At 36.4% G+C, this 27,363-nt stretch overlaps 1 protein-coding gene across 2 annotated transcripts in view; it reads left to right on the top strand.

Moving 5' to 3' along the window:
• The window catches only part of LOC106876592 (uncharacterized), a 232,579-nt gene that overhangs the window by 127,394 nt on the left and 77,822 nt on the right, over positions 1-27,363 (top strand). The window contains exon 1 of one of the 2 annotated variants that reach the window (XM_089340704.1): positions 5,097-8,323. The exons of the other annotated variant lie outside the window; for it this stretch is intronic. Within the exon in view, the coding sequence (XP_089196830.1) occupies positions 6,341-6,979 (639 nt within the window). The 5' untranslated portion in view covers positions 5,097-6,340 and the 3' untranslated portion in view covers positions 6,980-8,323. Of the gene's footprint in view, positions 1-5,096; positions 8,324-27,363 lie in introns of those variants that run through there. 2 annotated transcript variants of the gene reach the window in all.

Below are 27,363 nucleotides of genomic sequence, written 5' to 3' on the forward strand. Positions count from 1 at the left end.
ATATATATATATATATATATATATATATATATATATATATATATATATATATATATATATATATATATATACATATATATATATATATACATATATATATATATATACATATATATATATATATACATATATATATATATATACATATATATATATATATACATACATATATACATACATACATATACGTATGAACATATGTATATGCGTATGTATATATGTATGTATATATATATATATATATATATATATATATATATATATATACCACAAAGGAAGACACAATTAATTGCTGTCAGCGCATGTGTTCGTATTTGTGATTATGCGTGTGTGTGTATATATATATATATATATATATATATATATATATATATATATATATATATATATCTGCAGTAGCATTCGCTTGAATATCTCTCTCTCTTTCTTTCACACAAACATTTTAGCATTCTCTTTTCTCGACATGAAATTTATTTAAACCACAGGAATCTATCATTAGCATTTTAACATAATACAAAAAAAAAAAAACTCTATTATTAAATTTACTCAGTGATTAATCAATCCAAGCTCAATATAACAGCTGTAACGCTAGATATTTCCTGATGGCTTGCTATTTTAGTTTTTATATATATATTTAATAGTTATATCTATTTTATATATTTTGTATATAATGTCGTATCAAATAATTTTCACCATACATACATTGATCCCTCGTCTATCGACGTTCCACCCTGCCCCTGTGAAGTAGTAACAGTACTGTATATATTATCATTTTTATAAATAGTATATATATATTTTATTATAAATGCAAGACAACACCACAGAGGAATCGACGTAGCCTTAAATAATAAATCACGATAGGTAATGTTTTTTGTCGCGTTTGTTTATTTGTTTGTTTGTCCGTGGACGAGCTATCTCAAGAACCGCTAAATGGATTCGGATGAAACTTTGAGAGATGTTTGGCCTTGTGACTGGCACGAACCGGTAAGATTTTGGGATCGATCCGATACAGGACAAGGATTCTGGATTATTTTTCCTGTTTGTTCACTTAAGGTTTGAGTGCGGTCGCGTTCACTTTTAGTATTGTCGTTTGTGAGAGCAGTCGAGTTTGATTCAGATATTCTTATTTTAAAATTCATCCCTGGCTAACCGTTGGGAGGACGTTGGTGTTGCCTTGGCGGAGTTTTACTCTCTCTGAGTGCTCCTGATGTTTATCATTTTAGTTTGATATCTTTATATATGTTCTAATCTGTCACGACCATTATAGGCACCCGAAACTATAAAACTGATGCCGTTTGTGTTCCATTTGAAATATTGGTTATTAACACTAGTGGAAAACTTACGGAGAGGTATGTCATCTCAACTGGCGGATTGTCCCGGCATAAAGGATTTGGAATAGCAGTCAAATCGCGAAAATGGTGTTTAGAAAAACGAAGAACGACACGAGGTCGATAGAGAATGGATCGGGGTCCTGATTAGTGGAAGTACGAATTGACTATGTGCTACATGTAAAGCCTGTTATAGTAGCGATAGAAAATGCATTGTTGACACAGAATACATTTTTCTGTCAGTTCTGGTCTACCAATCACCCGAGTGGCTCTTCTCCGGATGCGATGAAGAATGTTAGCACGTATGGCAACCGCACATCCCAGATATCGGTTTAGTACACCATTGTGGGCCTCACATGGGCCTTGTAGAATGCCAGCTGCTGTTGCAGACTGAAATGTCTTCTGGCACTAAAACGAGCTAATCATTGGGACATTGCTTTAGCCATGCTAAAAATTTACTTTCATCAGGGGAGACCCCCGTTAGAGCGAGACCCAATATTTAGACAGATCGTGAGATCCCCAGAAGAGAGCCACTGTTGTGTATTTATGGTGTTAAAAGAAACAAGGGCGGAAGTTCCAGAAGAAGATACTCTCAACTTCTCCGGTTAAATCAATTCAATTCAAATTACGGTGAATTTTAACCCATTTGTTCCGAGAATAACTTCTTATTCATGATTTTGCCGAAACTTTGTTTAAGAGTTATTTTAAATACCAGTTACATTGATTTGAAGCCAGAAATGTAAAATTCAAAATACATTCTTAAATAAACCCAGGTTCCATATGACACCGCTAGGATAATAAGGGTACAAAAATACAACTGTAATAATTTCTTCCTTTTTATTCTGTAATCGAATGTATAATATTTCCTCTTTTATAGCAGTGAAAATATCGAAAAGAAAAAAAGCAATATGATACATTTTATGGTAATTATTGGAAACAAATGCTCCTTTATCATATATTTCATATATTATTATATTATGAGTTAGTCACGACAGTAACAGATTCTTTTTGTGATAATCTGCAAAACACGAGATACATAATCTCACATCGCATTTTCAGATTCAGCTCGAGTCTGTGATTTAAAAAAATCTCCTTGACATTTGCATCGCTTGTTCCCAGCTTCTGGTCGCACATAATGTTCAGAACCATCGTATCGCATATCAGAATCTCCTGGATATAATTTCCTTTGTTGCCTGAACTTTTTGGCTGAACCCAAAATCTTCGCAAGAATCACATGGCAACTGCTCTTCTGAAGTCCAGTTGATCTAATGCAGAAACCTTTCCTCGTGCTAAAATCCAAGCATTTTGAGTGGAGACATCTACAGTGAAAAAAACTGCACCACCATTTTCCCCGTGTATGCCAATGCGATACGCGTTGATGTTTTGGTCAATGTGACCGGTCCCTCCCACATTCTTATTGTAATTATAAACTGCTTGAGTAACCGGTACTTCTATGTGTTTTGACTTCTCCTAATACCAGCTTTGTTAACGGTGTTTCCCATGAATGGTGGATCCCACTGTAACAACAGCACTATCCTTCCATGTGTTGATTTCTATATCATTGGATTCCAGGACTCCGGTGACACTCTCTGAAGAGCCTCGTTCATTTTTTTTTTATCTAAACAGCGTACAGAGAAAATAGGGCACGAAGCACCTAATCTGTTTGCTCTCAAAGTACTTGTACCATTGTATCCCAAAGTTTTAAGATGATTTAGAAGTGGCACTGATATGCACAAGTTATCAAAATATACAAGATAAGGAAGGTGTTTTTTTCTTAACACTATAGGAATCCAGTAACTGAAGTACTGTTGGTGAACACTTTCCGGAAGTCGATTCTAATTCTACATTTCCGAAGTGGGTCTTCCCTTGATAGGGATCAATGGCTATTAGATATCGTGCGGACGAATTTTGACACTACATTTTGTAACCGAATCTTATAGGTTTATTGCGAATAGATTGCTTGCAACTATGCTTGGAAAAATATTCCACTATTGCTTCATCATGTGAAAAACTTGGTGCTGGAACAAAATGTTCCATAAATTTCTTTTGTAAATGAGATATGAGTGGTCACAGATTTGCAAATTTATCACTTTTATTGATATTATCTGCTGCATTGGAGTGAAGACAACACATTATAGCATCAAGCCGGTCGCGTCTCAGGGCATTACTGATAACTTCATTGAACGTATCCGTTGTATGTGACGAATACATATGACGATGGGGTAATTGATTATATCCTGCCACTATGAAAATTGCAAGGAACACTTTGAATTCATTCAAGGATATATTTATATCAGTCCAATTCTGTTTCAAGCAGTATTTTGTCATTTTTTGCATTGAGTACTCAATTATATCATCGTCATAAAGTAGCTCAAATAATACCACTTCATTAAAATCCCTGTATTTTGAATAGTTAGGCTCAGGAAAACTGAAGGGCATCACTTGTGTTTCGGCCTTTTACCAAGTAATTTTGGCATGTTTTCTTCTGTTTCCCATACCTGAAGCCTGTCCAGCTTCCGTAGAACTTTCCGCGTCACTTCGTTAACTTTTGTTTTCCTACTTAGTGATTGTCATTGTGCTGGAGCGCATAGTTGGTTTCCTGGGAGATGATGGGTGTGTTGAACGGTGTCAGCTTTATCTTCTTTCCCCGAACCCTCATCTGTCAGGTCAGTAATCTCAGCAGATTCAATGAAAATATCAAGAGGGCCGTCATCCACCTGTTCGATAAAACTCAAAATTTCATTCAAAGACAGTTCACGTTTCCTGTAAAAAAGACACAATAGTTGAACACTAGAAACTTTAGCACTCGGAACTTGCAGACCTCCGCCAAGCAGCATGCCTCTCTCCACCCTACTATTTTGATTTACACCACATCACCTCCAAAATCAAATCATGTGCTCCTTGTCTTATTTCGAACATTTTCTGAGAATTTCATCAAAATCCATCCATAATCGTGACTGATAGACAGTCAGACGGATGGACAAAACAAGGACGGCAAAAATATAACACCGTTGACGAAGGTAATAACACGTACAGTAAGAGAAGGCTATGCTTCCATTGCTGAAAGTCCATGATCCAAAATAATAAACCTAATAAATCCCCCCCAAATAAACCTAAAATATAGGAAATACCACATGTTGTACAGTGTATTTCCTAACGGTGCCATATGGCACCGTAAAATAATTCAACAAAACAAACTTCACTGCAATAGATGTTATGGATTATTTTTATTTGTCCCTATCTCTAACGAAGTATTTATATATTATTCTAATAAAATACAAGATATTTGACCATATTCCTGAAAGAGTAAACAAAGTTATTCACCTCTTTAGTGAAGTCCTCCCCTCAGAGGATGTTTTTCACATTAGCTGACAAACACACATGCTCACTCTCCCAAGGTCGCTCAGCTTCAAAACTGTTGCATCATACATTGAGGCAAGAACTATTCCTAACATGTTCAATACATTGGAGTAAAGATTATTAGCCTACATAACATGGCAGTCCTAGTTTAGGACAAATGTTGCTGTAATTTAGCCCCCAAGAGACATCGTCTCCAGCTGACTATACGACACGATCTGTGTCCTTATGTTTTTGAGCAAGGGAAAATATAAGGACACAGATCGTGTCGTATAGCCAACTGGAGACGATGTCTCCTGGGGCTAAATTACAGCAACATTCGTCCTAAACAGGACTGCCATGTTATGTTGGCAATTAATCTTTACTCCAAAGTACTGTTGCTGAATATCTCTCGTTGTGAGACTTACAAATAGTAATTTTCTAATGTTCAATACATGTTCCATAGAAATTACCGTTTCTGTTATTGTTATAGATTTTTTTTCTATACCCAATTTTTGCAGTGCTCGCTAATATTGAATGGGTTAAGAGAAAATTAGAAAAGAACGAAAGTTCCTGCTATCTGCATGGGGAAATGCATTTTTCAATGTGGCGGCAGGTACGTGTATTAAAGAAAGAGGGTGCGGGTTTCAAACTTTATCGCTGGGGAACACCAAAGTGATTGAAACTTCGACATAGACTTCCACTAGCATACGGTGCGTAATAAGAAATAATATGTATATAATCTCTCTCTTTCTCTCTCTCTGTATATATATATATATATATATATATATATATATATATACACAGTCGAAATTGCTTAAAGTTACATAGTAATGACAAACGTGCTATTATTAGATCTCTGTAAGTTAATTTTGGAAGTTCTGAATATTTTTTAACATGCCATTTGTTGAAAATTTCAGACGAAGACCTAAACAGTCATTTAGGAATACACAGTCTCTGACACGTGCGCAGCTGTCCACATAAACCCAGTTGTTTTTCGCATTACTGTACAGTTCAAATTTTTAGTATGCAAAAAGACTAGTTTGTATTGTGTTAATTGCGGGCTCTTTTCTTTATATTTCAATGAACAGGAAACTACTTTACAAACAAATATATTCTTTTCTACTCTAAGAACAAGGTCCGAAATTTTGTGGGAGGGAATCCAGTCGATTACTTAATTTATCGGCCTCGGAAGGATGAAAGGCAAAGTCGACCTCGGCAGAATTTGAAGTCAGAACGTAAAGACGGACGAAATATCGTTGAGCTTTTCTCCCGGCATGCTAACGTTTCTGCCTGCTCGCCGCCGTACTTTACAAACCAATATAATAGTCACTATATAAGGCGGCGATTTGGCTTAAACGTTAGCACGCCGGACGAAATGCTTAGCGGTCTCTGTGAAGTTAATACGTGAGTTTATGTTGAACTGTTTATTGAATTGTTTGAATTGTTTTCCCACTGTGGGAAAATGAAGAAGGAGGCAGAGGCAAGCCCAAATTATGCGGCTGCAACTGGCAAATGAGTAGACGAGAGAGTTGGAGGTCCGCGAGATAAAAGTGGAGCCTAGAAAGCTGAAGGAGAGTGATAAATTAATCACAAAAGAAGGAAACATTTTGAAGCTGACACCGCCTGAAGAGCTATCGGCCAACGGGACAAAAAGAACGGTTATATTTAAAACCATGAAGGCAGCCACAAGAAAGATAGAGATTGCATCAATAGAGGCCATAGAGGAATATGTTAAGAATATAAAAAGATTCACAACGGAGGAAGAAGCAATAAAGCACTCCACAGAGGCAATAAGGACAGAGGAATGGGTGCTCTTGCCTTCGTACTGCGACAAACGAGTGGCCAAGTTGCGAGTGGGTAAGGTGCCATCGGAATTGAAAGAAGAATGGCCGAGGACAGCCATTATATATAATATGAAAAACAGGAAGTTTCTGAAGGCTACAAGGACCCAGAAGGTAGATTACTGGGGATATGGTATCGAATTAACGATTCAGGCAACAACGGTGGACTTGAAAAGTGTGGTGGAAGAGATTGTGGTGCCAGAAGATATGAAGCTGAGAGTTATTGTGGAGGGTAGGCCGCCATTGTGTTTCACATCTGGAGAAAGGGGCCACATGAAGGCATGGTGCACCCAAAGAAAGCCACAAACAGAACAGGAGGAGAGACAGGAGAGGGTGGACCAAGGAGTACAGGGCAAGGCAACAGGAAAAGAAACAGAGAAGGGATTCACTATGGTTAAAAAGAAAAGAAGGTGGAGCGGAGGAATGAGTTCTCCGCCAGAGAAGCAGAAAAAGAAGAGAGAGAAGAGGTGATAAAAGAAACTGTTTAGAAGGGCAGTTGGAAGGAAAAAGAAAGTAAAAAGAAAGTGGAGTTACCCGTGGAGAAAGTGTGGGAAACCCAACTGTATGAAGGTGAGATGGAGAGACTATTTATGGGGGAAGAAAAGAGACAACCAAACGTCCAAGAGAAAGGAAAGACAAAAAGGGGAGGAGAATGAGTATGGTATTATGGGACTACCCAAAAAATGTTGAAACGGAGAAAATAATAATCAAGTTTCATTCAATAGTAAGAGTGAAGCTGTCTTTATGAGTCTACGTAGAGGATATGAAGGCAATATTGATCAAGGAGGAAAACTACAGAAAATTGAAAGAGATGTGTGGGGATAACGTTGACCCCCCCCCCCCCAGGAGTAGAGGTGGAATTTAAAGAGTTGCCACCAGTAGCGGAGTTAAGAGATATCGAACCACTAATTAAGTTCTACTAAAGACAAAGAAAAAGTATGAAATTAAAGGAAATAAAAAGAACAATTGTAAATAGTACATATAACGGTTCAAACGGTACTGCATGCGAGTGGGGCCCATGCGGCTATTTTCATTTTTATATAACTTTCATTTCAGTTACATTCGTTTTACGTTTTTTGTCCCCACTGTGGTCTTGTCTGTCCTTGTGGAGTCTCCATCTATGTTTAGGGCTTTATGCCTGATAAAGAAATCGGTATGACGTTTTGAGTTCAAATTCAGCCGAGGTCGACTTTGCCTTTCATCCTATCATGGTCGTTAATTAATCTCCCTCCCCCCAAATTTCAGGCCGTGTCCCTAGAGTAGAAAAGAAATGTTAGCACGCCGGGTAAAATGTTTTGTAGCATTTCGTGAATCATTACTGTGCGAGTTCAAATTCCACCGGGGTTGACTTTGCTTCTCATCCTTTCGCGGTCGATAATGCAAGTAGAAGTTGAGTAGAGGGGTCGATTTAATCGCCTTACCACTCACTGGAAATTGCTGCCCTTGTTCCAGCATTTGAAACCAATATATCAAGTCACCATTTTCTGCAGACATTTTATCAAATCATAAGCTATTACAGGGTTATTTATCAACGAATCATTTCTGCCATAAAGAACGAAATAATCCAGCTTAACTGGTATCATTAAACATATAAGATACAGTAAAAAATATCTTGCTATGTGCTTGCGACAAATAAACGCAAGCCGATGTATCATGTTATTATCATGATCAATGAGATATGCCAATCAGCAGAAGCAAAATGCATGTGACTGACCATAGTTGCTTATTGCCGCTGAAAAATAATCATTTTATAACTGTCAGTTCCGCCATAAAGAAGAATTTCAAACTTTATACTGCAGCATATTAATTCAAAAGGTATGTTATAACTCTTGTTTAATTTCCCAATTTTATTTTACAAGTCTATGTTTTTCAAATTCTCTCTCTCTCTCTCTCTCTCTCTCTCTCTCTATATATATATATATATATATATATATATGTGTGTGTGTGCGTGTATATATATTCTCATGTTCAGTTATTGTCTAGCTTTTTTACATAACTGTGTAACTACCATTTTATTTCCTTCGTTCTTTCTCTGTTTTTGCACCCTTCCTTCTACATTTCCTAGTTTTCTCTCCACACTGGTATTGTTTCCTCTCTACATTTGCATCTACATATATACTCTCTCTTAGTTCTTTAATTCACCTTTCTATTTCCTTCTTTGTCTACCGGTTTCACTTAACAAATCTTCTTGTCTTTTCCCCTACTTCACATAGCTTTTCCCTTCTCACCTTCATTTAACGCTTTCCTTTCTACAGTCTTTCTTTCATCATATCTGTTTGTTTCTAAATATCTTGCCACTTTTCCGATTCATTCATTCTTACTCTACCTCTTTTTTTTTTCTTTTGCTCTATATGGTTCTTCGTCTCTCTGTCTTTCTCTCAACTCACTAATACTCTGTTTTTTGCCCTTTTTCCGTTTTTGAAATTACCCGTTTTATTTCAACACTGATCTCAATTCCTATTTTTCCAGCTCTTTAAGTATATATTAAGTTCTAGTTCCAAGCTTGTCCACGATGTTATTTTTCAAGAAAAATTTTCTCATATCTACTTTTATGCTATATATTGAGCAATATTGACGGAAGATTTCGAAATTGTTATTATTTTTAGACTAATAAGACCAGGACTTGAACTAGCATGTTCACAACCATTATGGTTTCCATTTTTTCCTATGTTCTTACATTCACTTTGTCCACATTTTATTTCACACGCTCGCGCGGACGTGCAGACACAGACACACACTTATTTGCTTTTGGGATTTAATATTGCTCTTCGTTAAGCTTTCGATAATATTATTTTAATGGCCTGTTTAATAAGCTGTATACTAAATTTATTTTCGATATTTACTTCGTAGGGTAACAATTATCTGCATTTATCTTCGCTCTTTCAACGTTATCTAACGAAATCGATGGTATACAGGATAGTCAAATGTCAGTTTTCTAGTTTAACGCAAATGCTTTAGTAGTAATATAATTAATTATAGACAAACTGTAGAATAATTTTAACAAATGGAAACCCGTGCTACACTTTTTTTGCTTAATTTTATAATATTCATAATCCTTGGGGCAGTGTGCTGGCAGAAACGTAAGCACGCCGAGCGAAATGCTTAGCCGTATTTCGTCTGCCGTTACGTTCTAAGTTCAAAATACCGCCTAGGTTGACTTTGCCTTTCATCTTTTCGGGGTCGATGAATTAAGTACCAGTTACACACTGGGGTCGGTGTGATTGACTTAATCCCTTTGTCCTTGTTTGTACCCTATTTGTTTAGCCCCCTGTGGGCAATAAAAATAAATATTTATAATCTTTATTGCCGCAGAGCGAGGCAACTGGATACCGCACCTAACGGAAGTCTTTCATTTGGTCTCTTCTTTATCGGTTCAAAATTCGTTTCATGGAATATGGTCCTTCATCTCTCTCTCGTGGATTTAAACATATTTAAGCATATAGGCGCAGGAGTGGCTATATGGTAAAAAGATTGCTTTTCGATCATACGGTCCGGGTTCAGTCCCACTGCGTAGCACTTTCGGCAAGTGCTTTCTACTGCAGCCTCTGGATTTGGTAAACGGAAACTGAAAGAAGCCCTTTGTGTGTGTATGTATGTGTATATATATATATATATATATATACATACATACGTGTGTGTTTGTGCACGCATGTCTTCGTGCTTTTGTTTGTGAGTCACAACGGGTGCTTGTTTGTTTACGTTCCCGTAACTTAGCGGTTCGTCAATAGGCCATGATGGAATAGGTATTAAGCTTTAAACAAATAAGTGCGGGAATCGAATTTTCAAGACGGTATCCGAACATGGGCCCAGTCTAATGATTGAAATAAGTAAAAAGACAAATGACATACTACAAATCTAAGATGCTTGTTGTTGTTAATCCGCAGATCTTGGTCAAGTAGATATGAGATTAAATAAGTTCTGACTATAAACATATCGACTTTTCCTACTTATTAATTTCAGATGGCATTATCTCTTATTATATCCGAAGGCGGTGAGGTGGCAGAATCGTTAGGACACCGGGCGAAATGCTTAACAGGATTTCAGCCGTCGTTACCTTCTGAGTTCAAATGTCAGCGAGGTCGACTTTGCCTTTCATCCTTTCTGGGACGATAAATTAAGTACCAGTAAATCACTGGAGTCGATGTAATCGACTAGTCCCCTCCCCAATAATTTCAGACCTTGTGTCTATAGTAGAAAGGATTATCTCTTATGTCCGACGTGAAAATATCTATCATGTTGTTTTAAAGTTGTTATTCATTTAAATCAGTGTTTCTCTACCTAATTTTTTTTTTACGGATGGATCCATTTCATACCTATTTTACTCAGATGGACTCACCTAACCATTTGTTGTTTATAAAACCTTATCACAATTTTTTCAATTAAATATTTAAAAAATGTATTTAAAGAAAAATATGTTGTGCAATTTAGAAATATAATCTATTTATTGCAAATAAATTTTAAGCAACACATTAATATGGGCTCCCAAGGGTCTTATGGAGCTCGTTTGAGAACCACAGATTTAGATAAGCTGTGATTTGAGAAAAATTTGGCTGCTATTTCTAGCAGCTGGATCATTCTTAGCTAGATAATTGAGCCTACATTCTACTGACATGTGTGTGGGATACACTAACGCTGTTCCAATAAATCGTCCAAGGTTAGTTACTATGGCTCATTACTTGGTATTTAACACAATTACTTCGTACATTGAGAAAATAAATAGAAATACGTGGGCGAGAAATGTTCGGTTAGAATTTAAGGAAGCAATTAACTGCTAAATGGAGGCACATGGCCCAGTGATTAGAGCAGCAGACTCGCGGTCGAGGGATCACTGGTTCGAATCTCAAACCGGGTTATGTGTGTGTTTATGAGCGAAACCCCTAAGCGTCACGCGGCTCCGCCAGAAGGTAATGCGGAACTTCTGCTGACTCATCCGGCACAAATTTCTCTCACTCTTTCTTGCTGCTTCTAGCAGCTCACCTCAATGATAAAGAATATTCAAGCAATATATGTTCTTCATTTTTAATGTTCCGAGGAAGCTGTAAAGTGAAGCACAAATACACAGCGCTGACGTATAGCAGAAATGTCCGGAAGCTAATGAAGTTGATTATGCAATTTTTGTTTCATTGTCACTCTCTTCATTTAACATATATATGTGTGTGTGGGTGAGGAGGTGTAAAATTTAGAATCATCAGTCTACGACCACTGCTTATAAATGATCTCAAATGCGAAGATTGTTTAGCTAAGCAGGTTGTTAGTAGCTTTTGCCGTTACAATTCTGTAAATATTAACTTATATTCCAATGATATTCAAAGACACGACAACTAGATATTGTGAATTGACAACTTTCTGAAGTGGCTGATAGAAAAACAATGCTTCTTAAATGGTCGGCTGTGTTACACTCATTCAAGTGTAGATTATCTGCTTTTAGCTGCCACTCGTTCATGTAACTTAAATAGTCAAATGATTGCTTGTTCGGACGAGGAGTTCCGATACAAAAATAGTATCAGAAACGAGTGCAGATATTTATGGGACTTCTAACTGTATTTTTAAATATAGAGTAATCTCTCGACTATCGCGGGCGTTACGTTCCAACCCCACCCCTCCACCACCGCGATAGTTGAAAATCCGCGAAGTAGAAGCAGTATTGTGCTGTATATATTTAAAAATTATTTTAATAATTTGTATATATTTATTCAATATAAATGCAAAACAACACCACGGATGAATCAACGTAAGCTTAAATGATAAACCGTGATTGGTGAACCGCGATAAGGCGAGGGATTATTGTATGTGCTTGTATACACATGGTGAGTTGTCAGATAATTTCGTTCGTTTTCTTTTTTTAATAGGCACTCACACGCCTGGAAAGAGATAAAATTTATTCAAATTACAAATGCAGTAGCTAAACCTTGTAAAGGAAAGACTCCGCTACAGAAACCATTAAACACTACGATAAAAGTAATTTTTTTGTTAATTCATACAAAAATATTTTATATCCAATATAAAAGAAATACGGAAGAAAAACGGACGAATTGATCTGACAACGCTATATATATATATATATATATATGCATAGGAAATCAGATAGTCCTATGTATGTGTGGCGTGTCTGGTGTATGTGTGTATGCGCGCGAAAACACCCATATATGTTCTTTCAGCTAAAATTATATGTAGTTATACTGTGCTGTAGATCTATCCAAACATGTGTCAAATAAATTTATATCAGGAAATTTGTTATCGTTTTAATATGGAGACCTCTTCTAAATTTAAATTTGTATTGATACTCTATATTTAGTTTTGTATTTGTTATCTCAATTTTACTTTCATTTTCAACATGAAAATGTTCCATTATATACACACACACATCTAAGTGGCTGTACCATGTTACTATCAGTTTAACCACAAGTCCGGCAGCCGGTTATCGGGGCAGTCTGCACCCTGTGTATATTACTAGCCATGCTAATTGATGTGACAATTAACTTTACTGGTTGGTATAGTTACTACACTGAACTTTCCTTGAGATTATACAACTAGCTACTCTGCTAGTTGCAAATCAGTTACGGATGGTCGCTTCGTTTAAAATCTATTGCTGGTTATCTCTCTGGCGACCGGTGCCCACTACTGAAGATGAGCCAACCAGCTCGAAACTCACTCAGTCTCGCGATACTGTTGTCTGCTAGTGGATGATAGGGTTTCGCTCCCTTGGTAGCAATATATGTGCACAGGGAGCAGGCTGCACCGATAACCAGCTGGCGGAAGATCTGCCTCGGGTGAAACTAGTGGTAACATGGAACAGCCATTTTGATGTGACAACTATATATATATATATATATATATATATATATATATATAAATAAGATCCTGAATTGTGATAAACATACGAACAATATTTCAATCCATAACTGCCATCGTGCTGGGCTGCCGTGCCTCTCGGGGTCGGATGCGGAATCTTGCGAAGGACCGAGGCTAAGCGGGTAAATCGCCAGGACTTCATGGTCTTCCGTACGAGCTATATAAATGTATGCCAGGCATGTTGTGGAACCTACTGGCTGATGTGTACACGAATTGTCAACAGTCTGGGCTTATCCACAGATCTGTGCGCCGGGGGAGTAGTGACATTGGTCAGAAAGGACCTGGACAATAGGGACGTTTTAGATAACTTCAGGCCCATCACTCTGTTAAACGCAGAAGTGAAGACTTCGGCCAAGGTCTTAGCAAAAAGGTTGGCGCGTGTCACGAATGGTAAAGTCGGAGAGGCACCAGACTTTTGCCATGCCAGGCAAAACCACTCAGGATAATCTCCATCTTATTTGCAATACCATAGAAAGGGTTGGCGATAAATCTGGTAAAGGTGGGGCATTGGTTTGGTACATTTGGACCAGTCTAAAGCTTTTGATATGGTTGACCATCGATACCTGGCGACTGTGCTTGCGCTGTTCCGCCTAGGCCTCGGCTTCCTCGGGTGGTTTATCGCCTTGTGTCACAACATTGACTTGATAGTTCGGGTGAACGGTTTCCTTTCGAAGCCGTTCTGCATCAGGCACTCGGTTCGTCAAGGTTGTCTGCTCTCACCACTTTTGTATGTGGCGGCTCTTGAGCCCCTACTGCGAAAGTTGAGTGGCATCCAGAGAGAATTAGGTTTAAAGGAGTTTGTTACAGCTCACGCGGACGATAATACTATCAGCGTAACCACAGTAACACGCTTTCGTGAAGTGAGTAAGGCTATTGAGGTTTACGAGGAGGTGGCAGGAGCAAAGATTAACCGGGAAAAGTCGGTCGACTTGCAGCTCGGTACCTGGGTTGGCAAGTCGATGTCTTTAGACAGCATTGTTGGGCGCTGGACGGAGGGGCCGGTTAACTTGCTGGGAGTCTGGTTGTAGAGGAAAGACTCCGCTACAGATACAAGTGCGCCAATTACTTTGGATTCACGTCTACTCTCCTCATTCAGCACAACCAACGTATGTCTCACTTCAAATACTCGGAGTTGTTCAGACTTTCTTCTTTCTGTTGATCGCGTTTTCACTGGGACATGCTATGTCAATTATCATGCCAGTTTCTTTTTTTTTTTTAATTCGCAACAACAGTGTCCGGTTTTCGATATCTAGTCAGGTGATCGCTCTGAGTCACAGCATCACACAGCATTTTCCAATCTTCATTTTCGGTGACTCATTATGGGGTTTGCTCATAGTATGTCTTTTCGCTTTGTAGGCTGTGATTTCCACAGAGTTCCCAACGGACCATTCTTTCCACGTTGACATAACGTCTTTTGTAATCGCGTTGCGCCAATTCCGAGCATTCGCTAACGATGTGTCATACCGTTTTACACATCTCACATACTGCAACAGACGCACTCGGTAGTTTTGTCGATTCTGCACTTCACATATTTAGTCCTTAAAGTTTGCCCTTGTGCTACGCATATAAGTGCTTCTGTCTGTATCTTCAAGTCACTCCTCTCATTCATAGCCACCGGTCTTCTCTATCTGCCTTGGTGTTCGTATCTCTTGCAAACTGTCCGTCCAGTTGTTCTCATTCCATGCTGTTTTTTTCACTTTGTGTTATTATTACTATTATTATTATTGAGTGGGAAAGTAACCCATTACTATTATTATTATTATTGAGTGGGAAAGTAACCCATTACTATTATTATTATTATTGAGTGGGAAAGTAACCCATTACTATTATTATTATTGAGTGGGAAAGTAACCCATTACTATTATTATTATTGAGTGGGAAAGTAACCCATTCCATCAAAGTACAAATATACGAAGTCCAATCCAATAGACTCATCATGACTACCCTTCCTATAAGGGTACATCAGGCTAATGCATCACAACCATTTATGCGTGACCTGGTGGTCACATATCAAGATAAACAGTGCAAGGCCTTGCAGGTGGGGCCCAGTTAGAATTTCCTTCAGGTCGAGTATCCCGACTCAAAACGTCCCTGAATAAACATTGTTTAAGGGTGTCAAACGAAACAACCTTGTTTCCCGAAGTGAATAATTCAAACTCCAAAGAATTCCTCACAACACAAAGATACGATGCTACCCCACTACTTCTGCTTGTGATCAGAGATGCACATATCGTCAGCCGCTAAGGGACACGTTCAACTGGTTAAGTTCAAACAACCGACAAGCAAATCTGTGGTATTGAGCAGTCCAACTTTTACACTAAAAGAAAACCTGAACAGGATAACACCTTCAATCATTTAAGATCAAAAACCATGAAATCCAGTGCATGATATTGCAACAGAGCATTTATTATTATTATTATTATTGCTGCGAGCCGGCAGAAACGTTAGCACGCCAGGCGAAATGCTTAGCGTATTTATTTCGTCTGCCGTTACGTTCTGAGTTCAAGTTCCGCCGAGGTCGACTTTGCCTTTCATCCTTTTAGTGGGGGAGGGTCGATAAATTAAGTACCAGTTGCGTACTATGGTCGATCTAATCGATTGGCCCCCTCCCCCAAAATTTCGGTCCTTCTACCTAGAGTAGAAAGGATTATTGTTGTGTTTAGTAGTCATAAAGTATTATCATTATTATTCTTGTTATTATTAGTAGTGGTGGTAGTAGTAGTAGTAGTAGTAGTAGTAGCAGCAGCAGCAGCAGCAGCATAAAAGTATCGCTAATATTTGTCTCCCATCAATAGTATCGAACGTCCCCATGTTACATTCTACGTTAGAATTTGATGTCTTAGATTTTACTTAACTGTTATTCCTCAAGACTTTCACCTTAAGTTCACTTATTTATCTTAATCTTTTGTGGATAAGTTTTAATTTTCCGTTGGTATTTCGCAACGTTTCCATTCTTGTTTGGAATTCACTGAAATTACGATTAAAGGTTATACGTATTATTTCTAGAAAAAAATCTCATTACAAATCCTTCCTAACGGATATGCTTTAGATCTGATTATAATTTCCAGAATAATCTAATGTGAACAGAAGCGAAGATAATCCAACATCGCTTTATATTGTCGTCGTCATCAACAAGTGCTTTAGCTAATACTACATATTCTCGATCCAATAAATAAGTAAATGGCTGTAGTTAAAGATATTAAATCTAAGAGAAGTTGGGTGTCAAGAAATTCGCTTGCACTGAGATACAGAATAAACTGACCTTTTGAGCCATGACACTTCGACAGAGAGAGACGTTTCAGCTTTGTTTTTGTTAATCGTAATTCTCATATGACAAACGGAAGATTTATTTCATGTGTGCTCCGTAGAGTATCTCTTTCGAATCGATAATCGTACCATTTCCTCATTGATGTTGATTATACGTTTAGTTATGTAGTTAGATATTCTGAAGACGTTCTATGTCTTACTTTATAATTAAAAGTAACTTTTTTTGTTAAGTGGGAATGAGTCATGTAGTAGATTACGTTCATTCGAAAATATTACGGGTTCATCAGTCACGTTTCAAAAAAAATACATTTAATTAGGTTTTTATATTATGTTATAAAGATTTACTAACTTTCTAATTACATTTATAATGAAGGGTTAGCTAAAAAGTTATCTAATGTGTATCGGCTGTAGGCACAAGCACAAATTATTTTAAAATACAGTGAGTATACTTGTTTTAAAATACTAGTTCAATTACGAGACAATATGAACCACATCAGTGGTTGAACAATGGCATGATACAAACATTATGTTTTACTGCAACATTCTGTAATAATAGCAAAAGCAAGACGCATCCCAATGCCCCTTAAATATCATTCAAATGTGTCCAAATTGTCTCTCTAATAGCCGGACCATCGATAAATTATGATGAAGCTAATCGAAAGACACTCCAAATCAGAAGAATATTCTAAAAAATTCTTTGATAATTGTGTACGTGTGTGGATATTGAGTGTGCGCCTGTGTTTGTATATGTCCATGTATACATATATGTACAGATCAAGTATTTTGGCCAATAATATGGAATGAGTTAACCCTACTTCGCTCAAGATTTCTGTCCTTGTATATTAGAAAGAATTATGAGGCTAAATCATTGTGATATATATGCACAAGCATTTGAGCACTGGTCAAAATGTGTTAGAGAATCGGTTGTTTCTTTAGTTAATAAAAACAAATGCTGCGAAACTCACCTGCGATTTTCTCTTTGCTGTGTCAAAAAAAAATAAAATAAAAAAGAATGAAAAACTAGGAGTACCAGTCAAGTGTTTATATTAAAGTATTAGACTAATATGTTTATCTAATTTGAGGTAATGTGTCTGTTATAAATTTGTATTAGATTATATTTGTTCGGATTATTAGCCAAATATTTAGAAATAAACATTCTTTTAATGACTTCATCAGCATTTTCTCTCATCAATGTGTGTTAGCACATACAAGTTTTTAAATGAAGACCATCTAACGTCATCAGTCTAATCATACTTAAAGTAAATAAGAGTAAATAGCAAAAACAATACCTTTTGCTAATATTATCATAATAGTCAATTTATATATAACTTAAATAAAGAAACTAACATGAGAAATGGCAATATTCAATTATCTTATATACGCACATACACACACACACACACACACACATAGACACATATATATATATGTGTGTGTGTGTGTGTGTGTGTGTGTCTGTGTGCCCGCGCGTTTGTTCCTCTCGCCACCGGTGAATGTATACGTCTTAGAACATATGCAAATATAAACTTACTTATACATATATACAATCACACACAATCATATAGATACTTATACACACTCACAAATATACGTATAATCTTAACAAATACACACATATTGCGCTTATCTATCTATACATATGTCACTATTTTCGCGGACAACGGTTAAAATTCAAATTTGCTTTTTTACTTTTTCTCTCGTACACATATGCATACTGACATACATCTATACACACATACGTACATACATACATACGTACGTACATACATATCATGAACTAACTGTTACTTTCTTAGATGCAGCATGAAATTTTGTCAGTAATCAGTTCGCGGTCTCAAAGCGACGAAACTATTTTGACAAATAAAATTTAAATGTTGAAGTGAATCTAACGATGTTTGTATGTTTTTAAATGGCTTATAAACACCTTCCACGCTTCAGTTGTTTTCGTCCCACATACGATCTCATATCAGGTCACTTGCTATGCACGTACATCTCTGTAATAACACACACACACATATATATATATGTTAGCAAAGAATATTTTCCGTATTAATATTAAGGATATTTTCTAATCAAGTTAAATATATATCGTCATTCGTCACACATATAAGATGTAGATATAAATTATCAATACTACAGGCACCCGTCAGGAAAAGTTTACACGTGGACATAAAACGATACTTTGTAACAATTCAGTTTTATTTCCTTCGCATTTCTATTCTGATACTATTAATAACCTCACCATATAAATGACTATTCCTTTGTTATGCAAAACTTTCGATTATGTTGCTGAAATTTATTTTAACGTTGTTCACTCATCAGGCAAATTTAAGGAAATACTTGTGAAATGGCACATTTTAGAAAATCCATTAATATAATCAGGCATGCATATATAATTGGAACACAATTCTCTGTACCGATATTATGAATTTCTTGAAAATAATTTGTAACTCAATTTAAATGTTCATATATTTTGTTTTTTTATTGAATTGTTCCCTATTGAAACACTATTTCATTCGACACTTACTCTTCGATGTAATGAGATTTAATGTTCATTTCTTTAATCCTTTGTGTTTTCAACTGTATATTAATGAATGAATTTATGTGTGCGTTCATGTCAGAATGGGTAGAGTAACAGACAAACAAATGAAATTTTAGTTTTATACATATTTTGAAACCAGCTTGTGTTGCTTTAGTAACCCGAAGATTCATTCCTATGGTAGACAATATATCTAGTTACAAACCTGTACTGCCCTGAATGTTTTGTTAACCTAGTAACATGAAACTTATAAGTGCATGTATACTAAATATTCATGTTTTGAGACCGTTTAAAAAGCTTGGCTGCATTACTTATTTTTCATCTTAATATTTGTCTTCATAATTGGCTTCTTTTATCAACACCTGTCCTGGTTAAGCAGTCTACATCTAGTGTTGTGTTGACCTTTTTCTATGCTTCTCTTGACTGATGTTCTGAACGTACAGCGTCGTTTGTACTCAAATATATGCTCTTTGTTTCATGCTGTTACTAGTTATTCGGTCGTATGTAATATTTTAGATTTGGTAATTCCTGAAAATAAAAGGTAAATATTTTGAAATTTAACTCTTTTATAAGATGAAAGAAATCCTATTAAAATTATTCTATTAGACTACTGGCGAGAAGGAATTAGTTAAAGTGCCACACCTGATTTCATGGGGTGGTGTAATTACTTTACTAAAGTATAGATGAAGCAGATCTTTCACATACTCTTCAGAAAAAAAAAATGCTTCCAATTTCGTATGAGAAACATTATACTTTTGTCGTCGGAATAGTTTTGTTATTGATTGAAAAATAATTGAACTCACTACCTGATGGCTCAACGCTTTTACAGGGTATCAAAGACTTCTCATAGATAGGTAAATAGAGAAATCACATTTTCTGGGCGCAAGCAAACGGCCGAGTATAAAATACCTCAAGTTACTGAGAATTATCCTTTCTAAAGATGAAGGTAAATTTCTATAATTTATAATTTTATCAATTAGAGGAACATATGTATTGGCTTTATATATATTTGTTAGTAATGCTTATTTTCCGTATACACTTTAGCCATATTTTCTAAACAAACTATATATATATATATATATATATATAAATCTGCTCCACACATTATTCGGAACTTTACATAATGTAGTCCACAACGTTTTGAGATTCTGTTAGCTAACAAAACATCTTTCTTAGATAGAAATGACTTCGTAGTAAATATATTCCTGACATAAACATGGCATGAATAAAAATTATTAATTATGAATATTCCTGACAGCAGATTATACGTGAGAAAATAAACGACATACCACAATTCTGTTTCTGTTCTTGACACCGGGAATAACCTAACCTATAAATGGCTATTACTTTGAAATTTAAAACAGTTGACTTTGTTGCTGGAATATATTTTAACGTTGTCCTCTCTTCGGGCAAATTTCGGGCAAAAATTAGTAAACGCGCATTTTTAGAAAACATATTAGCATATTCAGACAAGCATATACAGAAATCTGTTTCGATTTTGTTCTCTGAAATAATTCGAGTTCTTAGTTCTGGTTTTCAGACAACTGTTTGTTTAGAATTTGAATCTTTCTTTTATACATCACAGTTAGCTCAAACAGCTCTTATCATTTGACGCATATTATGAAACGTAGTATTTCTGTTCTGGTGAAACAGCATAATAGGAAATTACGGTTTATAAATATTAGTCAGCCTATTGTCGAGGAATAGTAAGACTGGAAAAATATAATTTTTTCAGAATTATCTAAATTCTCCAAGGGTAAAAAGAAAATTAGAATCGAAATATTTTAAGGAAAAGCAATAGTACTGAAATTTAGCTGAGCATAAAACTATTGATATATTTATGTAAATGCAATTTTCCTTGTGCTAAGAGTTAGTAGAAGATGGTTGTTTGGTGAGGGAATTTTTGTTAAAGAATATTTCGACTGCTAAAATAAGTAAATGCTGTTGTAGCATTTTGTAAACATTGCGGATATGGCTATATGAAGGCCATAAGTATTACGAATCCGTTGAAGTATGTGCCTCTGCTCAGCTGTAAGTAAACTACACCCCTTATACTTATTTGTTCATGGCCTACATTTTTTGATGTTGAAATCGCCTACCAGTTAAAAATGGTAAAATATATTACTGGAATTTTGTTAACTCTTTTGTTAGTTTTTATTTTTTGAACATAGAAGACACGTTAAGTAGGGACGATTCAAAATAACACTCCATACATTACTTACGAACGCTGTCAACATGCCGTTTGCTTCTGCATCAAATGGCTGCTAAAATTAATGAGTGTGCGCAATACTGTCTAATATATTTCTATTAATTCATAGGCTGGAGGAGAGATCAACGCTTATAAGCATTTGTATTCCCAGCATACTGCTAGTCAGCTTTCTATGGAAAGGACGCGTTTCACTCGTCACCTCTCATAACCGCTGGAAAAACTAGGTATTGCGTGCCTGATTTCATTCAGTCATGCACTATGGTAGAGACATCTCTAGCAGTTCGATGTCAGTGTACAGGTGTAGTCACCATCTATCGGACGTATAGTTCTTCAGTTCGTCTCCTTACCAGATTTGCAGTTCTGGGTCGTGCAATAATCAACAGGGGAATGTTTGGCATCCAGAATGTTCACAAGTGTCAATAGAATTTTGTTAGCCAGACCAGGCTAAGCGGTTGGTAGACGTTCCAGGCCATGTTCTACAGAGTTTTAGTGCGAAGACCTACACGGGAGGGTTCTGGACGCCAATCAAAATCAATAAGCTGGTCTATTCCAGAGGATTTTGAGCCGGTGCCCATGGGAAATTTTCAGAAATATGTGGACGGGTGTCGTTGGTACCAGATAAACTCAACGGGTACGAAATTACCCCGTTAGCCAGGCCTACCAAACCAAAATTGCTCCGCAAGTGACGAATTTTTTGCACGTTTTCGTTCAATGCACGACCATTGCAGTTTTGAGCTGTTGTTAGACGTCTACCGTCACACGTGGGGTATATATATCTAAGACACAGCCTGGAAGCAAAAAAATATCACGAACCTCTACTACAGTATTGAGTACTCTTTCTTCCGATAGTTAATCAACACCATAATACCTGTAAATATACAAACATGCATACGTACAAACATAAACACGTGTGTGTGTGTGTGTGTGTGTGTGTGTGTGTGTGTGTGTGTGTGTGTGTGTGTGATAAAATTAACTATTTATCAATTAATTCTCAATTAATTTCAGTTAAAGAAATTCTTGCGATGCTGTAATATGAATGGTATTTAAGAAGACTTTCTACAATTTCAATAGAGAAGAAATTATATCCACAAGCATTAGTTTGTGCTTTAGAAATATCTCCATCTGACATTACCAACTCATGTAATCATTTGTGCTGTGTCTAAACATTCAAGGAAGCATGAAAATCTGTCTCATACGACCTTCAATATAATTTTGTTAGAATTTCCTTATTTATTTACTCATCAATTCTTAAAGAACTCTCACATATCTTCTAAAGTACGTATAATGAAAATTTAATAATATCATGAAAAATTCATTGTATATAAATATGCGTTAATCGTTTACAATATATTGCCATACATAATATCTTATAGAAATTTTCAATCTGTTTCTTGCTTCATAAAGTATGTTGCAGTTGTCGAGCTGAAAATTTCAATAACTAATATATAGCAAAAATACAAGAAAATCCATGTTTAACAATCCATTATCATATGAATAGCTTTAATGCCTCTATCAGATTCATTTTTTTCTCCCACACACAAAATCGATCTTCCATGAAATCCCTTGCATTAAAGGGGCTCGAAGATGCATGTCAGTATTAAGTTCATGTTTTTCAGTATTTGATTATATTGGAGATTAAGTCATAATCATAAGACTGAAATATATTAATCGGCCTCCAATTTCTAAGCATTTTACTTTTAAGTCGGTCCTTTTCAGACGTATCTCCTTTGAAAAGTGCGTCCATTCAGTGAATTTTTATCTATTATTCTATCTCTGTCCAGTACTTCATTATTCTGTGCAAATAAGAATAGTTTCCATGGAAAAAAACAAGGCTACTAAAACAAAATATAAACATGTTGTAACGATATTTAAAATGGATTCAACCAATATTTCTTAGGTTAGTTTGAATGCTTGCTTTGTGGCAAACACTGTAAATATTTTCACTATGCCCGAGTTCCCCTTTTTACAGATCATTAAAATGTTGAATTCTTTGACTTCAAATAGGGAATGGTAATGAGATTTTAATTGTATGCGAATTGGGATACTATGTGCCAGTTATTTGACACACTTGGCACGTTATACATTTCGTAATGGTGTCAAACATACGTATCAAAGAAAAAAGATACCATATTTACCGTTAGATTGGCATGGTTTTGGATATTTACCCGTTTTGTTAAAGCAATGAATGCAATTCTCTTGATGAAATGCAAAAAAACATATGTCAGTTGAAATGTAAATATCAGAATGCATTTCATTTCTATTCACACACACACACACACACACGCACGCACACGCACACGCGCACACGCACACACCACACTCACGCACATATCTTTACTCACATTCACATATATATGTAAGTTGTGTGTACCTGTATACATTTGTATGTAGCTGTGTGATAAGAAGCTTGCTTCCCAACCAAATAAATTATTCAGGGTTCAGACCACTGCGCCGCGTCTTGGGACAGTGCCTTCAACTATAACCTCGGACCGACCAAACCTTGTAAATCGATTTGGTCGAAAAAATCTGAAAAAAGACCATCGTGTGTGTGTGTGTGTGTGTGTGTGTGTGTGTGTGTGTGTGTGTGTGTGTGTGTGTGTGTGTGTGTATTTATGTATGCATGTATGTATGTATATGTATGTATGTATGTATAATATCAAAGGTGTAAAATTGGCGTACTCTGAATGATAGAAAGAAATCCACGATTCAGGTACTCTAAACCAGTCGGAAGGATGGAACGGGGGTGTCTGCGCGTGCAGTAAATGGTTCATTAAAAACGACGGAGAAAAAGACAAGAACAATATACAACAAAATGACGTAGCACGTGCAAAGTGTCAATAAGACACTCAGAGAAGAAAAAGAGTTGTTGTTTTAAATTTCGAGCATAGCACTTCTTCGGAAAGAGGAAACATCGGAAAGTCCATAGGAAAAGGAAGAGAGAGGAAAGAAATCACCAACAGTACACGTGTATTTTCAAAAATGTAACTTCACATGGATTCTTGGCAATCTTTTCCCTTTGGACTCTCCTATGTTTCCTGTTTCCGATGAGAAGCTATGCTCGAAACTTTAAGTAACCACCCTTTTTTCTTCTCTGAGCATCTTATTAATACTTTGCATGTGCTCCAGCTTCACGTTGCAGAGTTTTTTTCTTGTCTTTCTCTCCGGTTTTTGACTTAACTATATATATGTGTGTGAATGCGAGGGTGTTTGTGTCTGTCTGAGTGTTTGTCGCCACCCCCGTACTTCACAGCTGGTGTTGGTGCGTTTACATCCCCGAAACTAAGTGGTAGAGCAAAATATCGATGAAATAAATACCATGTTTATATAAATAAATAAGATTCAGTTGAATTAGGTATTTAAGTTGAGGCACCAAGTCAATTCGATATTATCTACACAGCTCGAATATGGTGAATAAAATCAAAATAAGTAACAGATTATGACGGATGTGTATATATACATGTGTATGTGTATATGTGTATGTGTGTGTGTGTATATGTATGTGTATATGTGTATGTGTGTGTGTGTGTATATGTATGTGTGTATGTGTGTGTGTATATGTATGTGTATATGTGTATGTGTGTGTGTATATATATGTGTATGTATATGTGTGTGTATATATATGTGTATGTGTGTGTGTGTATATATATGTGTATGTATATGTGTGTGTATATATATGTGTATGTATACGTGTGTATATATGTGTGTGTGTGTATATATGTGTGTATATATCTGTATATGTGTATATATATAATATGTGTGTGTGTGTACGCACACAACAACTGAGGACAACACAAAGGAGCGAAAAACAAGAACAAATTATACCATTTATAATGACGCACAATCCATGCCACCAGACATCTTCAATATCGCTAAAGCAAACCAACCAATCATTGCTCAATGTAAGTAATTAAGAGATATCATTACGGAAAGATAGCCTAAAATATGCAGGCCCTATACAGTCGTTATCACAATAATTACCGCGGCATATATATATATAGATACATGTATGTGTGTGTGTGTGTGTGTGTGTGTGTGTGTGCGATTTGGTACAATCAAGTAATTGGACCATTTTAATTTGAGGGCTCTGTGCAGACTATTCGTATCTGGACATACTTGCAACATGCCTTATGGATATATGTAAACATAGGAAGAGCATACTAGAAATGATTATATTAAATATGTATCCTATTCAGTATTCTAGAGTAAATTGTAAGCCATCATATATTTGTTAAAAAGTGCCAGACAATATTATACACAAACGTTCCTTCTCTTAATTGTGGAGAAAGACTAAGGGGTGATATGGTAGAATCGTTACAGCGCCGCACAAAATACTTAACGGTATTTTTCCTGTTTATATGCTCTGAGGAGGTCAACTTTGCTTTTTATACATTTGGCGTCGATAAAATAAGCACCAGTTGAGCAACTGGGGTCGATGTCACCGAATTACCTACTCAACGAACTTACTAGTTTTGTAGCAAAATTTTAAACCATTATTTAGAAAGATTTGAACCCTGCTATAGCGTGTTATAGTAGGGAAGCAATATTAAATAGTACTCACTTGCTTAGTAAATGCAGTAGAACCTCGGTATTCGAACAACTCTGACAATGAATAATTCCTAATTCATCTCCTGTCCTTCTCATATTCATTTAATACAGTAGTACCTCAGTTTACGGACGCCTCTGATCACAAACAAATCGTGCTTTATGTCTATCTTTCTGCCTAACTGTCTGTCTGTCTCTCTATCTGTCTGTGTGTCTGTCTGTCTGTCTGTCTGTCTGTCTGTGTGTCTCTGTGTGTGTGTGTCTGTCTGTGTGTGTCTGTCTGTGTGTGTCTGTCTGTGTGTGTCTGTCTGTGTGTGTCTGTCTGTGTGTGTCTGTCTGTGTGTGTCTGTCTGTGTGTGTCTGTCTGTGTGTGTCTGTCTGTGTGTGTCTGTCTGTGTGTGTCTGTCTGTGTGTGTCTGTCTGTGTATGTCTGTCTGTGTATGTCTGTCTGTGTATGTCTGTCTGTGTATGTCTGTCTGTGTCGGTCTGTCTCTGTCTGTCTGTCTACAATTTCAGTGTGGAAGGTGTTTTAAGCCATTTAAATAACACACAAAAAACCGTTATATTCACTTCAATATTTAAATTTAATTTGCCAAAATATGTTGAAGTGAGTCTATTTTTGTGTGTGTTTTTAAATGGCTCATAAACACTTTCCACGCTGCAATTGTTTTTGTTTCAGTACACGATCTCAGATCAGGTCACTTCCTATTTATTCGCGATCAGAGCCCTTCGAAATGCGAGGTACAACTGTATTGCTTTCATTTTTTTCAGTCATAATCTCTCTTTTATAAACTAACATCACGGTAGTCCAACAACAGAGGGAGAAGCATTTTGTCAAGTTTTACCCTCCTCTGAAAGCAACATTGATATTTCGATTCAGCAGCCCATTTGTAAGCTTTGCAGCCTGTGTGTGTGAGTGCGTGAGAGAGAGAGAGAAAGAGAGAGATATACAGAGAGAGAGGGGGGAACATTGCAAATAATGAATGAAATAAACGTGAAATGAAACAAAATCGTATAAATGAAAGGGCAATACTACAGACGTATACGTCCCCGAATTTGTTGCCTCATGACACCCAGAAATGGATATTTTTTAACAAAATATTCTACATATACCACTTAGATGTTGTGACTTCAGAGCATACAGGGATTTATGGGAAAGAAATTTTGCGACGTGGTGGAGAGAGAGGAGTTTCAGAAAAATTCACATTATCTGACTTCTTCCTTCATAACTTTCAGGAAGACGGGTATATTTGAATGAAAATTTATACAAGTCCCTTTCAAACGGCATGGATTACAACTATAAAGAAGTGCCTCGAGTTCTGCTGTCAAACTGTTATAGACATATTCACCACAGCGTTTTCTAAGAATCAGAAGCATTCAAATTTTCTGGTACAACTGAAACTTGAGGCATCTTTCTATTTTTAAAATTATTTCAAAATTGCGTCT

This window comes from Octopus bimaculoides, chromosome 2 (assembly GCF_046866305.1).
Source record: "Octopus bimaculoides isolate indiv1 chromosome 2, ASM4686630v1, whole genome shotgun sequence".
Taxonomy (NCBI): domain Eukaryota; kingdom Metazoa; phylum Mollusca; class Cephalopoda; order Octopoda; family Octopodidae; genus Octopus; species Octopus bimaculoides.